The following is a 15751-nucleotide window of genomic DNA, read 5'->3' on the forward strand; positions in this document are numbered from 1 at the left end:
ATTAATGCTTGAAACCTAAACCAAAATGACATAGCACTGGATGATAAAAATGTACTACGTACCCTACTTTAGGAACATGAAAGTATGTTTACAACATATTACATTAAACTTAAACTCTTCTTAGATTAAATCCTAAAACAGGAAATATGAAAAAATTGTGTTTCTATACCAAATAAAATCAGTAAAATTCACCGAAAGCAATTCAAATTAAAAGAAAGTATGAATTATGAAAGCAACAAAGAATATGAATTCTTATATGTAACCAACAAATACGTTGAGCGAGAGCAATTTTTTTTATCCAAATGGGAAATAGGAAGGTGAGGTGATACATTATACATATTAATCTTGATTTTCCTCCCCCAAAGCCTAAACTTCTTCAACAATATCTTTACCAAAGAATGCACTTTGTGATGCTTCAAAAATTATGTACCTACAAAAAAGAATATAGCTAAGAATTAGCAAACAATAATCAAATTACGAATAGAATAAAATAAAAATCGAAAAGTAGAGGCAAGACACGATAGTAAAGAACCTGGCACTATTTTTTTATTCCTATTTTTCTTTAAATATTTTAATGTTGGCATCATATTTATATTATAGAAGTGGAGGAGGATATAAGATGAGAGAAAGAAAGAAAGAAAAGAAGAACAATATAATCAAAGAGGGAGATAGGACGGGAGCAAATACCAAGTTATGATTTTAAAATGTTAAATACATTGTTTTAAAGAGATTCTAATGGATTTCACCAAAAAAAAAAAAAAAAAAGAGATTCTAATGGAGCTACTAATATATAGAAATAATTGAAGCTAAAGGTAAAGCATGGAATATATTTTTTTGAGGGAAAAGCATGGAATATATAAAAGATTATAATGGAGCTACTACTAATATATAGAAATAATTGAAGTTAAAGGTAAAGCATAAAATATATAGAGATAGTAAGAGGGAAAGTGGGTGGGGTTTAGTGGGAAGTTATTATGTGATAATAACTTCTTTAAATAATTATTATAAAGTTTTCCCAATAACAAACGTGGCCATTATGTAGTTGAAAGGAAGAAGGAAAAAAATAAAGGGAGAGTGTGGTAGATTTCCCATATTTAATTATTTAATTAAAGGTCATGCTAACATGTGCCTTTAGGGCACATGTTAAGCATTAATATCATTCCATTAATGGTAAAAATTTATTAAAAAAAATTAACATTAAACATTTTGAGCAATAAATTAACACAAGTTTCGATACATAATTTCTATTAGTGGTATTCTTAACATATGCCCTTAGGACATAAGTTATCATTTTCCTTTAATTAATTGTTAATTAAATAAAAAAACTAAATTAGACCATCCACAATGGTGGGTACTTCACCAATTTAGCATCACATTAAACAGACACTCCCATTATGAAGTATAACATTTGGGTGCTTATGGAGGAGGGTGGCTATCGAAGCACCCTCTCTCTTCATTTTTCATGGGTCCCATTTAATAAATCTTAGTAAAATGAATAAATTTTGTTAAAAATGTAATGATATAGAGTTATTGGTGGAGCCTATTTAATAATTTCGTTTGAGGTGCTAGGTTGGAAAAAGTTGGTGTTTATTAAGTATTACCGTAAAATTGGTGATGTGGACATAAGGGACCCACTTAAGCACCCAATATAGGGTGCGATGATTTTAGTGGAAAGAAGATCAATTTGTGCGTGTGAAAGTTATGCATTAGTGGGAGTATTTTACAATAGTTAGTGGGAGTGAGGTGCATCACTTACCCATTTTTTTAATTTTTTTATTAATTAGTTCAATTAATTGGTTTGTTTATCATAAATGTAGTTAATTGATTATTTAGTTAATTAATACTCCATCCGTTTCAAAATACATGTCACAATTTTACAATGTTTACTATTCACATAACTTACTTTGACTATATTTTATAACTAATATATAAATACAAATGTTAGCATGTAAGATGTTTTTTGATTTGTCTTAATGAATATTTTCAAAATATCAAATTTTTTATAATTTAATGTATGTGTAAAATAATTTTACATTACTGGTATACAATAACTAAACTTGTATATGAGTTTAATGATGATGAGTTGACAGTCTAAAACAATTTTACACATACAATCAATCAAACCATTCTGAATTATCACGTACATTAGAAACATTAATTAATGTGGCAATTGTAAATATTTTGATTGATTGTGCGTGCAACTACAAAGTTGTTTTGCACCATTAAACCACCATCGTTAAACTCTAAAATTATGAAGCATCTCATTTTCAAAAATAAGACTTTTGAGTAGCAATTCAGTCCATCAACATTAGACCCGATCAAAAATGAGAGCTAGTGAGAGACAGAGAGGCGGTCGCTATAGGTCACCATTAGGGTTACCGCGCCGGAGCTTTTCGCAAGCAGAGAGGTTCGCTGGGGGGGAGTGGGGTCCAGCTAGGGTGGCAGATATTGGGGGGGATAGGGGAAATTGGTCTGTGGTGCGGTCGAGGAAGAGGAAAGCGACGGAACCGGAGCTTAGAGGACAGGACAGGTCAAGGGATTCAGATTGGCATGGAGGTTCGGTTAGGGCTTATGGGCAGCAGGGACGACAGGCTTCAACTAGGGGTTCGAACGTGGCAGATTCTAGGGATCGGTATTCTGATGATTGGCGTGATGATCATAGGGTTTCCAATTATCATAGAGGTCGTGTGTCTTCAGCAGAATGGCATGGTTCGCACGCTTTCGGGATGGAAGGGGATCAGGGAATCAAGGCTTCTTTCTATGTTACAAACTTTCCCGACAATCTGCCATTGTTTCGCTTGAGACAAGCTTTTGAGGTATGTGGTGTTCTTACTGATGTTTTTGTTGCGAGGCATAGAAATGCAAGAGGACAAGAATTTGGTTTTGATAGGTTTGCAAATGTAAAGAATAAGGATAAATTATCTAAGGCTTTGAATAATGTATGGATTGATCAAGACCGAGTTTGGGCACGTGAAGCCAGGTTTGATCGTTTCGCGCATAATGATATATCTGTTTCTCCATCCATTGTTCCTGTGAGGGAGTTGGAGGTGAAGAGGAGTCCGGCTGAGTTAAAAGCAAATGAGGGAGACAAAAAAGTGAGATGGGGGATTGTGAAGTTGGAGGAGAAGGGTGAGGGAGGAATAACTTTAACGGTAGGGAGAGTTGAGGTCCCGGTGGTGGGTGTTGGAGGGAAGAAGAAGAAGCTTCGAAGGGAGGGTGAGGGTGTGACTGTTACGGACGACGGTATGGTGGGCAAAGGGAAGATGGCAGACGTGAAGGTGGTGGGTGATAAGGGTGATGGGGGAAGGCAGCAGGTTGTTCATACAGTGGTGACGAAGGACAGACCGGTGGAGGGGAAAGGGAAGCCAAAACAGACAGACAATAATCAGTTTATTCCAATTTTTAAAACACTTGAGGCTGATCGTTCATGGGCAAATAATGGCATGGTAGCATCGGTGTTAATGGGGGACTCGACATTGGCCTTGCAACATCGGGTGGAGGATGCCGGTTTCTCTAATGTGGTTGTTACTCCCATGGGAGGGGAAAGAGTGTTTCTTCATTGTTCGGATGGTGGTAATATTTGGAATGTTTTTAATGATGCACTGCACTTTTTTGGAATGTTATTTGGAAATCTTCAAAAGTGGTTTGATTCGGATGTCCGTTATGAGCGTGGTGCTTGGGTACGTATTTATGGGGTGCCAATTCATGCATGGAATGATGAGTTCTTCCGGTTATGTGTATCTGGTACCGGAAGGTTTATTCGCGCAGATGATTGCACGGTTGAAAAGGCCCGTCTTGTTTTTGCCCGTATTCTTATTTCGACACCTAATTTAGAAATAGTGAATACGTCTGCAGAATTCCTTATAGATGGAAGCAAGTATGTAGTAAAGCTAGTGGAGGAGTGGGGTTGTTGCCTTGGGGAAGATGCTTTTATGTCTGAAGAGGTAAGTGACCATGGAACGGAGATAGTATCACCACAAATTGATGTTGATGGTTTTGAAGAGGTACAAGGTGAATGGGAGTTGGATGAGTTGGTTGATGACTTGAAGAATGAATGGGGACAGCATGATACTCACAAAAAGGAGGGTAATATGTCTAAGCAACAAAAAGATATTGCTCCACCAATTAAGTGTGACTTGAAGGCTGATGGTACCGAATCTTTAAAGCAATTAAAAACAATAGTGCAGCCTATTAAGCACGCAGCTGTACCTCTGGAAGAAGCTTCTACACGCTTTGAAACACAACAGCAGCCTAAGACATGTGGGACGGTGCCTTGGAATTTAGAATGGTTGTCTACTTTACCTACTTTTAACAAAAAGGGTATCGTTCTTTCTCCTACTGTTAGTGCTGAAAAAGTTATGGTGAAGGATGTGTTTAAAGAGCAATCTTGTGATGTGTCTGCAAGTTTATTACCGAAGCAAAAAAAGGAAGGAGTTACTAAGCGGTCTGTTGGTTTTATCAAACGAGTAGCACGGATGCCTGCGAATGATCGGAAAGAGATTTTAAAAATATTGAAAAAGCATGATAAATCAAGAAAGATTCGCAAAGGTAAACATATCTCTTCTGACACTGGAAAGGAAACCTCGGACTCATCAAAAAATTCATCTTCTTCAGTTAATAAAGATTGGGAAAATTGGGTTGTTTTAAATGGAAAACCGAATGCAAAGGCAGATGATGTGCAGGATATTGGTAAGGCTGTCGGGGTGAGTTTCAAGTGTGATACTTCTAATAGTTTTAATTTATTGACAAAGGAGGGTAGAAAAGGATGGCAGACTGCTAGTGGTGTTGAGGTGGGTAACGAGGGTGCTTTGTTGTGTGACGGTAATGGGGCTGGTTGTTGAGTAGGTTTGGGTTGGTGGCGGTAGGGTGGGTGTGGTATCGATGAAAGTGATATCTTATAATGTTAGGGGGTTAGGAGGTGGTGAGAAAAGGGTGGAGGTGAGGAGGCTAGTTATGGAAAAAAATCCTTTTGTTTTGTGTATTCAGGAGTCCAAGTTAAGTGTAGTGGATGATTATGTAATAAAATCTTTGTGGGGCGATGGCCCTTGTGGTTATTCCTACCAACCGTCGGTGGGGGCTTCTGGAGGGTTGGTGACTGTGTGGGATTCATCTTGTGTTAATGTTTGGTCTTCTATGAATTTTGGGCATGTTCTACTCATTAAAGGCACCGTTATTCGTTCGGCGGAGGATTTTGTTATTATGAATGTGTATGCTCCCTGTGATTCGACGGCAAAGAAAAATTTGTGGGACACATTGACGCCAATTATTGCTAATTTTCATGATGTTTGCCTATGTGTATGTGGAGACTTCAATTCTATTCGTAATTCTGAGGAGAAAAAGGGTAGGGGCTCTGTCTTCAGACAGGTGGATGCAGACTTTTTTAATACTTTCATTGCTGACAACTTGTTGATTGACTTGCCTATTTGTGGTCGTTTGTTTACTTGGTTCCGCGGGGATGGTGTGACCATGAGTAGGCTGGACCGGTTTTTACTGTCTGAAAAGTGGTGTGACGTTTGGCCGAATTGCATTCAAGTTGCTTATCAACGGGGTCTCTCCGATCATGTTCCGTTAATGTTACATCTTGATGAAGTCAATTGGGGACCGAGGCCGTTGCGCATGCTTAAGTGTTGGGCTGATTTTCCAGGGTATGAAGATTATGTCCGCAATACTTGGGCTTCTTTCAATATTACTGGTTGGAGCGGTTTTGTGTTACGAAAGAAATTGAAATTGATTAAATTAAGTTTAAAGGCGTGGCATCAACAACACTCTCAGAATTTGACTGGCAAGATTGAGTCAGTAAAAAATCGTATGTCTGTTTTAGATGAGAAAGGAGAGTTATCAGTGCTTCATGATGATGAGATAGCGGAGCTTCTTGATTTATCTATTAATCTTCATTCATTGGCTCGGGCTCAGACAAGTATCAGTTGGCAGAAATCTAGGTTGAATTGGTTACAGGAAGGGGATGCAAACTCCAAATTTTTTCATGGTGTGATGTCTTCTCGACGACGTCATAATTCTATTAATTTGTTGTCTGTCAGTGGGGATACTGTTGAAGGGGTTCTAAATATTCGAGCAGCAGTCTTTGAACACTTCTCAACTCATTTCAAAGCCGTAGGTGAGGCTAGGCCAGGCATGGAGGGACTTAATTTTCGAAAATTATCATACGGTGAAGCAGCCAATCTAACAAAACCTTTCTCGCTAGAAGAAGTGAAGTGTGCAGTGTGGGATTGTGATGGTTTTAAGAGCCCGGGACCGGATGGTATAAGTTTTGACTTCATCAAAAAAATTTAGGATATTTTAAAGGAGGATTTTATGTCTTTTCTGACGGAATTTCATCGTAACGGTAAACTGTCAAAAGGAATTAACTCAACGTTTATAGCTTTGATCCCTAAGATTCAGAGTCCCCAACGTCTTAATGACTTTCGACCGATATCATTGGTGGGGTGCATGTATAAGGTGCTAGCAAAAGTTTTAGCAAACCGTCTTCGTTCAGTCATTGGAAGTGTGATCTCAGATTCTCAGTCGGCGTTTGTCAGAGGGAAACAAATCTTAGATGGTATTCTGATAGCCAATGAGGTTGTTGATGAGGCTAGACGAACTAATAAGGAGCTTCTTATGTTTAAAGTTGATTTCGAAAAGGCATATGATTCGGTTGATTTGAATTATCTTGATGCGGTCATGGTGCATATGAACTTTCCAACCCTTTGGAGAAAATGGATTAATGAGTGTATCGGGACTGCTATGGCGTCGGTCCTTGTCAACGGGAGCCCGACGGAGGAGTTTCCAATTAGGCGTGGTCTTCGTTAAGGGGACCCTTTGTCGCCTTTTTTATTTTTATTGGCGGCTGAAGGATTTAATATTTTGATGAATGCGGTGGTAGAGGCAGACAAGTATCACGATTTTGGGGTTGGAAGTGGGAGTGATGTTCGCCTAACACACCTACAGTTTGCGGACGACACTCTTATTATTGGTGAAAAAAGTTGGCTCAATGTGCGAACTATGAGGGCGGTTTTGCTTCTGTTTGAGGATATATCAGGACTCAAAGTGAATTTCCACAAAAGTATGTTGACGGGAGTGAATATTTCTGACTCTTGGTTGGCGGAGGCCGCGTCTGTGATGAATTGTCGGAGAGGTAATATTCCTTTTGTTTATCTAGGTGTTCCCATTGGTGGGGACCCACAGAAATTGAGCTTTTGGAAACCTGTTATTGATCGTATTATGGGTCGCCTGTCATCATGGAACAACAAATTTCTTTCTTTTGGTGGCCGTCTGGTTCTTCTGAAAGCTGTCATGTCCTCTCTTCTGGTTTACTTTCTTTCCTTTTTTAAAGCCCCTGCAGGTATAATTTCTTCTATTGAATCTATTTTTAAAAGATTTTTTTTTGGGGGGGGGGGGGGGGGTGAGGAAAATAGGAAAATAGCCTGGATTAAATGGGATTTGATTTGTTCACCTAAGGAGGATGGGGGGTTGGGGGTTAGGAGGATGGGGGCTTTTAATGTTTCGTTGTTGGGTAAATGGTGTTGGCGAATGTTGACGGAGAGAGAGGGGTTGTGGTATCGTGTGTTGAAAGCGCGTTATGGTGAAGAGGGTGGTCGTATTAGGGAGGGGGTAGACTATCGTCGACATGGTGGAAAACGGTGTGCCAAATCCGTGAAGGGGTAGGTGTGGGGGTGGGGAACTGGATCGAAAATAATGTGAGGAGGGTGGTAGGTGATGGGCGGAATACTTTATTTTGGCATGATACTTGGTTAGGGGATATTCCGTTGCGGTTGAAGTTTCCTCGCCTCTTTGATTTGGCGGTGGAAAAGGAGAGTACGGTGAGGGAGATGGAGGGTCGTGGTTGGGGGGTTGATGGTGGGGCGTGGGAGTGGAGACGTCGATTGTTTGCATGGGAGGAGGATTCTTTGAGGGAGTGCTCTTTATTATTACATAACGTTATTTTGCAGGATAATGTTCACGACAAATGGCGGTGGCTGTTAGATCCCATTCATGGCTACTCGGTGAAGGGAGCTTATACCTTCCTGACATGTACTGGCGCCATGGTGGACAGGTCTACTGTTGACGACGTTTGGCACAAGTATATTCCCTCGAAGGTCTCTTTGTTGGTTTGGCACCTCCTTCATAATCGCATTCCAACTAAAGACAACTTGGAGCATCGGGGAGTTTTATCTTCTGCTGACACGGCTTGTGTGTTTGGGTGTGGTCACAGTGAGTCGGCGGAGCATCTCTTTCTTCATTGCACCATGGTTGGCAATGTGTGGGCACTTGTCTGCAATTGGTTAGGTATTTCTTATGTGCATGCTGGTGAACTTCGACATCACTTTATTCAGTTCACTAAGATGGCGGGAATGCCTCTTTTTACTCAGTTATATTTCAGGATTATTTGGTTTGCTACTGTCTGGGTGATTTGGAAGGAAAGGAATAATCGGGTTTTCCAAAATACCGTTTCCAATCCTCTAAATCTTATAGAAATAGTTAAGCGTAATTCTTTCTTATGGTTGCGGTCTAAACAGGTGGCTTTTGCTTATTCTTACCATGATTGTGGGTGTCATTTTGTAATTGTTTTTGTTTTGATTGGTGCTTTGTTGTTGGCATCAAAACTTTATAAATATTCTTCGGTGTTTCTCCTTTCGCACATCTTGTGCGGGGTTTAACATCGTTGGTTTCGTAATATGATTCCATTTTGATTTGTTCAAAAAAAAAACTTTTGAATTATTGAAAAAAATAAATTAGATTTTGATCAGCCTGTACCCGAAGTCAGCATATTTTATTAAAGCCGTTCAAAAAAAGATGTTTTATTAAAGAACTTAAAAAACATGTAAACAAAAAAAAAAAAAAAGAACTAAAAAAACAATCATTGCAATAAGCCAAATGAAATATCTTATGAAACGTGTGCTAACCTAAACCACCGCCCAACATAATCCATATGCAATTATATATTTCTAGATAACTAGATAACAACATGATATATAATTTTGTTGGTTATTATTTCATTATGAGAAAGGTTAACGAGTGCCCTAACACTCTTTAAACACTTTAAATGGTAAGTTTTTTTATTAAAAGTTGTGTATTTAATGTATTAAAATTGTAACAATTGACTTTTAAATGAATAATTACTAAATTTAGTATCTTTAAAAGTCTCCGGAAGCACTTTTTAACAAGACTCTTCCATTATTTCATAAATACCAAGTTTTTGTGTACTGATCTCCATAGAAAAACCTAAACGTGTTATACATAAAGGTTGTGAGTCCTTTCCTTTCGATGGAAATTTTTCCATTTATAGATTCAAGTCCTAACCATTTGCTTAAGGGTTCACGTCTCTTTCTTTTTTTTCAAAGAAGGGTCCACATCTCATATCATGTTTTTTACGTGATCAATACGTTGTTATTTGGATAATAGCTTCATCATATAATTATCTTGCAACAAGTGGAGAAGCTCAGAGTATAGAAGCTCAGAGTAAGATAGTTCACATGGCAACAAGTGGCATTTCAGATGGCACAGCAACACAGAACACAGAACCTCAAATGGAGAAGAAATGGTGGAACAAAATCTTGGACATTAAGGAAGCCAAACATCAACTCATGTTTTCACTGCCAATAATTCTTACAACTTTATTATACTACTCAATCAATTTGGTTTCTGTCATGCTTGTTGGTCATCTTGGTGAGCTTCAGTTAGCTGGTGCTACTCTTGCTAACTCCTGGTTTGGTGTCACTGCCGTGGGGGTTATGGTAAGATTTGATAGTCAGATGAACATTTATATATAAATTTGATCTAGGTAGCTGGAATTCCAGCTCTTCAGTCGTTATTTTTAGAATATTTAATATATAATTTTTAGTCCATTATGATTTTACTCGACTATGATTTTACTCACTCCGTCTCTGAATTATAGTCGTTTAAGGTTTGTGCACGATTATTAAGGAAATGATTAATTCTGTTGATTTCAATGGTAAAATTAATACCATTTACTAAAATACTCTTGTTAATTATAGTTAGTGGAATAGTTAAGTTGAATGAAATTCAATAAACAAGGGTATAATAATAGAAAAAAAAAATAAATGTTGCATTGGTATTCTAAAGTGACAATTATTTTGAGAAAAAGAAAAATGCTAAAGAGACAATTATTGTGAGACGAAGGGAGTAGTGTTTTCCAAACACATGTTTAGCATTTAAATATCCATAAGCTAGTAAGGGTATTTAAATGTTCGGTATTTACCTGTTTAGTTCATTTATCTTTTGAAACATGGATAAGTAATCTTTTTTATTTTCATTTTTTATTAGGCTTAAATGCATTTGTGACCCCTTAACTTTTAAAACGTTGCAATTTCGGTCTCCTAACAAAAAAATAACAATATTACCCCTTAATTTTACAAAATGTTGCAAACTTGTTGAGAAGACGTCAGGTGTCCCAAAATAAAGGGCCAAAATCACAATTTTTTGTAAAGATAAAGGACGAAAAGAGCTTATTTCCCTAAAGAAAGAGGACCAAAATAGCATATTTCTCTAAAGTTAGAGGGTCAAAAGAGCATATTCCCTAAATATAAGGCAAAATTTTAATTTTCTTTTATTAGAGGGCTAAAATCGCAACATTTTGAAACATAAGGGGGAAAGCTACATTTAAGCCTTTTTATTATTATGTTTATCCAAATAGGATGTAAATGTTGTCACAAGATTAATGTCATATTGTTTGCCTTATTATTCTTAGGTTGGTTTAAGTGGTGCATTGGATACACTCTGCGGACAAGGATTTGGTGCAAAAGAATATCACATGTTGGGAATTTATTTACAAAGCTCTTGCATTATATCTTTTATTTTTTCAATCATTATATCAATTATTTGGTTCTATACAGAACAAATTCTAGTGCTACTTCATCAATCACAAGACATTGCTAGAACAGCTGCACTCTATATGAAGTTTCTTATACCAGGATTATTTGCATTTGGCACCTTGAGAAACATGTTGAGGTTTCTGCTAACACAATCTGTAGTGATGCCACTGGTTATCCTTTCAGCTATCCCAGCAATTGTTCATGTTGGTATTGCATATGGATTTGTTCATTGGTCAGGTCTTAATTTCAAAGGTGGACCAGTTGCAACTTCTATTTCACAATGGTTATCTATGATATTGGTAGGTTTTTATATCTTGTATGCAAAAAAGTTTAAGAATACATGGAGAGGATTTTCAATGCGATCATTTCAGTACTTGTTTACAAACTTGAAACTAGCTCTTCCCTCTGCAGCAATGCTATGGTATGAGTTTCTAAAAGCCTTTCACTTTGTTTGTCCCTTTTGATGATTGATCTTAGAAAGCATATTTCGCCTAAAATATTAGCTTCTTGGTTGAACACTATGGTTGGCAATTTTGCCTTAATTGTGACGTCTGGACTGCATTCATTGCACCATCCATCGCGTTCATTGTTAGGATGTAAAGGGGTGGATTTAGTTCCACATTGCATAGAATAAGATATATGGCCTATGTAGAGCTTATAAAGTTTGGATAGTTCTCATCTTACAAGTCAGTTTGGTAGGATTAAGTAAGGTTTAATCCAAGTTTTAAGATGGTATCAAAATCTATCATAGATTTCTTGTTGGGCTTCTTCTATCGCACATGCTTCATGCCGGAGCATGAGGGGTGTGTTGGAAGTTCCACCGGAATTAACGTTAATCCATAGATGTCTAATTGCGGCATTTGGGTTGTCTCCGTTGCATCCTCCAGCACCTTCATTATGTTGGGTGTGAGGAGGTGGATTTAGTTCCACATTGTCTAGTAGAGATAAGAGTTAAGGAGTGCGCATAAAGTTTGGACAATCCTCGTCTTACATGTTAGTTTCGTAGAGTTGAATTAGGTTCAACTCGAATTTTAAGAACTACCATACATATGTTTAATTTAAGATAAGATCCTTATATTTATGAATCTTACTATTTTATATTTTGCAAGTTTGGAGTCTTTGGCCTTTGAAGTCTTGGTTTTCTTAGCTGGATTAATGTCTGACTCACAAATAACAACTTCATTGATTGCAATATGGTATGATTCTTATATCTTTATATTTCTGTTACTAAAATGAATAGAAGAAATATTCACTATTGCTATTCTTCAAAACAACCATGCAGTGCAAACACAGAATTCATTGCTTACTTGATCACTTATGGTCTTAGTGCAGCCGCAAGGTTAGTTGGTCTACGTTAACATACTCTCTTTTGCCGGCATTTTTGCATATTCCCTTCTAGACATAAATTTCCTATAATCTAGGAAAGCAGAAAGTCAATAGATCTTGATCGTTAAATGAACGATGACTCGTATATTAACTTTACCAAATCAACTTTAAAATATGAGACATTCACTTTTCATTCAACGATCGAGATCCACGACAACGTGATTGTGTGATTGCAAGCAATCAAATTTCCTTCATAGGGGCATTTTATTGAAACTTAACTTTTATAGCACAAGGGTTTCCAATGAACTTGGGGCAGGCCAACCAGAAAGAGCCAAACATGCAATGAGAGTCAGTCTAAAGCTCTCTCTCCTCCTTGGTTTATGTTTTGCTTTGATGATTGTATTTGGTCATGATATATGGATTCGGCTGTTTAGCAGTAGTCCTACTATCAAACATAAGTTTGCTTCAATATCACCCTTCCTTGCTATTTCCATACTACTTGATTCTGTCCAAGGTGTCTTATCAGGTTTGAATTTATCATCTCATTTAACTTAAGCTTTTTCTACAACATGATCATTAACGAAAAAATCTTAGGCGGTAAATGTCTTCCATACTGCAGGGGTGGTTAGAGCATGTGGTTGGCAGTACGTAGCTGTTTATGTCAACCTTGCAACTTTTTATCTCATTGGTTTACCAATTTCATGTATCCTTGGATTTAAGACCAATTTGCAATATAAGGTAAAAGAGTTATTTCACAAAATCACAATTTAACTATGTTATCATTTTACAGATAAAATGTTAATGGTCAATTTATTTTGTAATTAATCATTGTGTTTTTTAATTATGATTTAGGGTTTATGGATTGGTCTGATTTGTGGGCTGGCATGTCAAACTGTGACACTCTTACTTTTGACAAGATATGCCAAATGGACTAAACTGGATCTCTCAGGAGACAAAGATAAAGATCAACCTGTTGTTGTTTTAACAACTGAATGCATGCCAATTAGGACTGAATAACCCAATGTTTGAAACCACAGTGACAGCTCCTTTAGATGCACGGCATGAGCGAAACTATAACTTGGAGCCTTAGACTCAATGTGCAGAGAAAACTCTTAGAATGTGAAAGCAAAAACAGGCTAAAAAAATTATTACAGGTTGTAGATAACATGACTTTCCTATCTAAAAACGTTTCTTCTTTCTATTCATTTAGAGAAAATGAAAACACTATTTTCTAAGGGGTGTTGGTGAGTTGCGTGCATAATTCGCGACATATATCATGGGATTGAAAAAAAGAAACATAAATTGATTGAAAAAAAGAAACATAAATTGATAAAGGTAATCAAGTATACCAAACCAGACATTAAATTTATAGATGTTTTTTTTTGCTTTTGATAAAAATGCAAATCAAAGGCACAAAATCAATAAATTTCACAGCCAAGTTAGCCAGAAATACCATTAAGAAAACCTTCCTTACGACCTTCAAATCCAGGCCGTAATAGCTCCTTCTCTCTTTTTGCAATCTTCCTCAGTTTCTTATCATTAATCCTCTCAGCTATATTTGCATACCTTTTTTGTTGTTTCTCTGCCTTCAACTGATCCTTTGTTTGAACTTTGAACCCTCTCTTCCCATTTCACTGCGATTTTCTGCTGCCTATTCTTCCATTTCTGTATACTTCTCTTTATCAGTTTAGGATCATCATGAACCTTGATTCCCGAAGCTCTATTCATTGCTGCTTTCCATGCTTCCTTTTTAGCAATAGCTTCACCCTTCTCAGGATCATTCTTCTTCACTTCCTCTAACTTCTTAGCTCTTTCAAGTTCCTTGTGCTTGGAAACTTTTCTCTTCCCTTGCATTTCACCATTCTGAAGTTTAACATTGCCAAACACAAGCTCTTTTAAAGACTCTGTGGCCTCCTTTACCACCTTCTCCTCCGGAAACTCTATCTTTCTTTCATCCCTCTTATTAGCATTTTCCAGATTTGCACAGTTAGGACCTGACTGAAACTCTTCAAGTTTGCGATGAAGCCTTTCGCGTAGTTCTTCAAAGGTCGCAAACCGATCATCTGCTTCCAACCCCGACATGAAAGGCTTAACTGCACCTTCCTCTCCATCGCTGTCATTCATTTTTTCTTTTCCCAAGCATTCTTTGAGAAGGACAGGATGGTTGCAGTTGGCTTGTTAGGGTCTGAACTCTAAACGGTCTCTCCGAGACTTCATAATATTGTCTATAGTTTTCCTCTTTGCCTTAGCTTTTGCACCCTTGCTTAGACCCTGAAACCATGGCTTCTCGTTATCATCAGTTGGTAGATAAAACTTAGCTGGAATGAGCTCGATCAATTTGTCGAAAAAATGGGCATTCTCGTGAATCATAGATTCCAAGTCTTGACAAGCACCAATATCTGCAACACCCTTCTGCTTCTTCTTAATCTCCATCACTCCGGAATCTCTCATTGTAACAGCATGAGGGAATAAAAAGAGATGAATAAAAAACAGATAACTGGTTTTGAAGGTCGTTTTAAGTGTGTGTGCTGCTTGTATGATGCAGTATCTAACTTATGACATAATTATGCTAGTTATGTCCTAATGATTCTAAGTCACAAAGTGCTATATCTATATTCTAATTATCCAAAATCACATGTTGGCATTCTAATGGTACAATTCACTACCCAAAGGAGGGTTTACTAACTAAAGGAACTCACCTTTAACCATTTGAAATGGCCTAGGCTCGTCTCACTTTTGCATTTTCCTGAATCCACATCACCATTTAAGTCCCAAATAATGTCCTGTCAGCTCCATAATCACATTTCTGCAAAACAGTTTATTTCGGCTTATTGCGTCAATTTCTAATTTTATGCACTTTCAACTTTAAAACAACACTTAGTCAACCCTTGAAACATACATACTAAATTTTGGAACCATTCACCAACTTAAATTCACGTTTTAGCTTATTTCGGAAAAATTCCATGTCTAAGCCATTTTTCAGCATAAATTTCCAAACTTCAAATGTGTTTTCTGAATCCGTCCCTAATCCGAAACATACAAAATTTATATCCAAACTGGAGGGAATTAAGTGTAGAATCCAAAAATTCAATAACTACCCAATCATGGTTTACACAGCAGCATATATGAGCCAATGAACACCATACGAATTTCATCTCAAAATCATGAATTTCAAATGTAACCACTTATAACAACAACCACAGCTCAAAATACATCAACAACAACAACTTATCAAAGTTATTAAATCACTTTTCCATTATATTTTTCTTAAGCCCCAAGTTCAAATTTGCAATCCATTCTCCAAATATTCCAACTTACTAATAAACTCACCTTAAATGTGATTCCTAAGCTCCATGATGATTCCATGATGATTTGGTGAAAAATTAGTGGTTAGGGTTTTTTTAGTGGTGGAGGCCGATTTCCTTTTTCCTAGAGAGAAGGAGGAGAAGAATTTGCTTTCTAGTGAGAGAAATGAAGGAAAAATTGTCTTGGCCACTTAAATATTCTTATGATGAAAGTTAAGATTTTGTTTAATATTAGTGCTTAATTTGTTGTTATCGAAATTAAATGCATGACTAAAAGCACTCTTTTGAATT

General features: G+C 37.1%; 1 protein-coding gene, 1 long non-coding RNA gene and 1 pseudogene across 3 annotated transcripts; 1 reads left to right on the forward strand and 2 right to left on the reverse strand.

Moving 5' to 3' along the window:
* Window positions 1-147: 147 nt before the first annotated feature.
* LOC146949704 (uncharacterized) lies at window positions 148-747 on the reverse strand. Its single transcript, XR_015027362.1, has 2 exons — window positions 533-747; window positions 148-430 (listed from the first exon to the last, which is right to left on the reverse strand). It is a non-coding gene; the product is annotated as an uncharacterized LOC146949704 (long non-coding RNA).
* An 8691-nt stretch (window positions 748-9438) lies between these two features.
* LOC146949705 (protein DETOXIFICATION 18-like) lies at window positions 9439-13390 on the forward strand. The gene is made up of 7 exons (XM_085745645.1): window positions 9439-9731; window positions 10706-11250; window positions 11939-12025; window positions 12112-12168; window positions 12443-12681; window positions 12775-12893; window positions 13008-13390. Exons 1-7 carry the CDS (start codon window positions 9471-9473, stop codon window positions 13170-13172), a joined length of 1473 nt encoding a protein of 490 aa, XP_085601771.1. The 5' UTR covers window positions 9439-9470; the 3' UTR covers window positions 13173-13390.
* A 111-nt stretch (window positions 13391-13501) lies between these two features.
* On the reverse strand, window positions 13502-15640 carry LOC146949706 (uncharacterized; annotated as a pseudogene). Its single transcript, XR_015027363.1, has 3 exons — window positions 15486-15640; window positions 14855-14961; window positions 13502-14599 (listed from the first exon to the last, which is right to left on the reverse strand). The product of XR_015027363.1 is annotated as an uncharacterized LOC146949706 (transcript).
* Between the last annotated feature and the right edge of the window lie 111 nt (window positions 15641-15751).

This window comes from Medicago sativa, chromosome 2 (assembly GCF_051527215.1).
Source record: "Medicago sativa cultivar Bolivia chromosome 2, Bolivia_mono, whole genome shotgun sequence".
NCBI lineage: Eukaryota > Viridiplantae > Streptophyta > Magnoliopsida > Fabales > Fabaceae > Medicago > Medicago sativa.

Bases quoted from the DNA above. Each gene is read 5' to 3' on its own strand.
- LOC146949705 (XM_085745645.1), top strand. From the start codon at position 9,471: ATGGCAACAAGTGGCATTTCAGATGGCACAGCAACACAGAACACAGAA. The intron at 11,251-11,938 runs GTATGAGTTTCT...ATATTTTGCAAG, and splicing joins CCCTCTGCAGCAATGCTATG to TTTGGAGTCTTTGGCCTTTG. The intron at 12,026-12,111 runs GTATGATTCTTA...ACAACCATGCAG, and splicing joins ACTTCATTGATTGCAATATG to TGCAAACACAGAATTCATTG.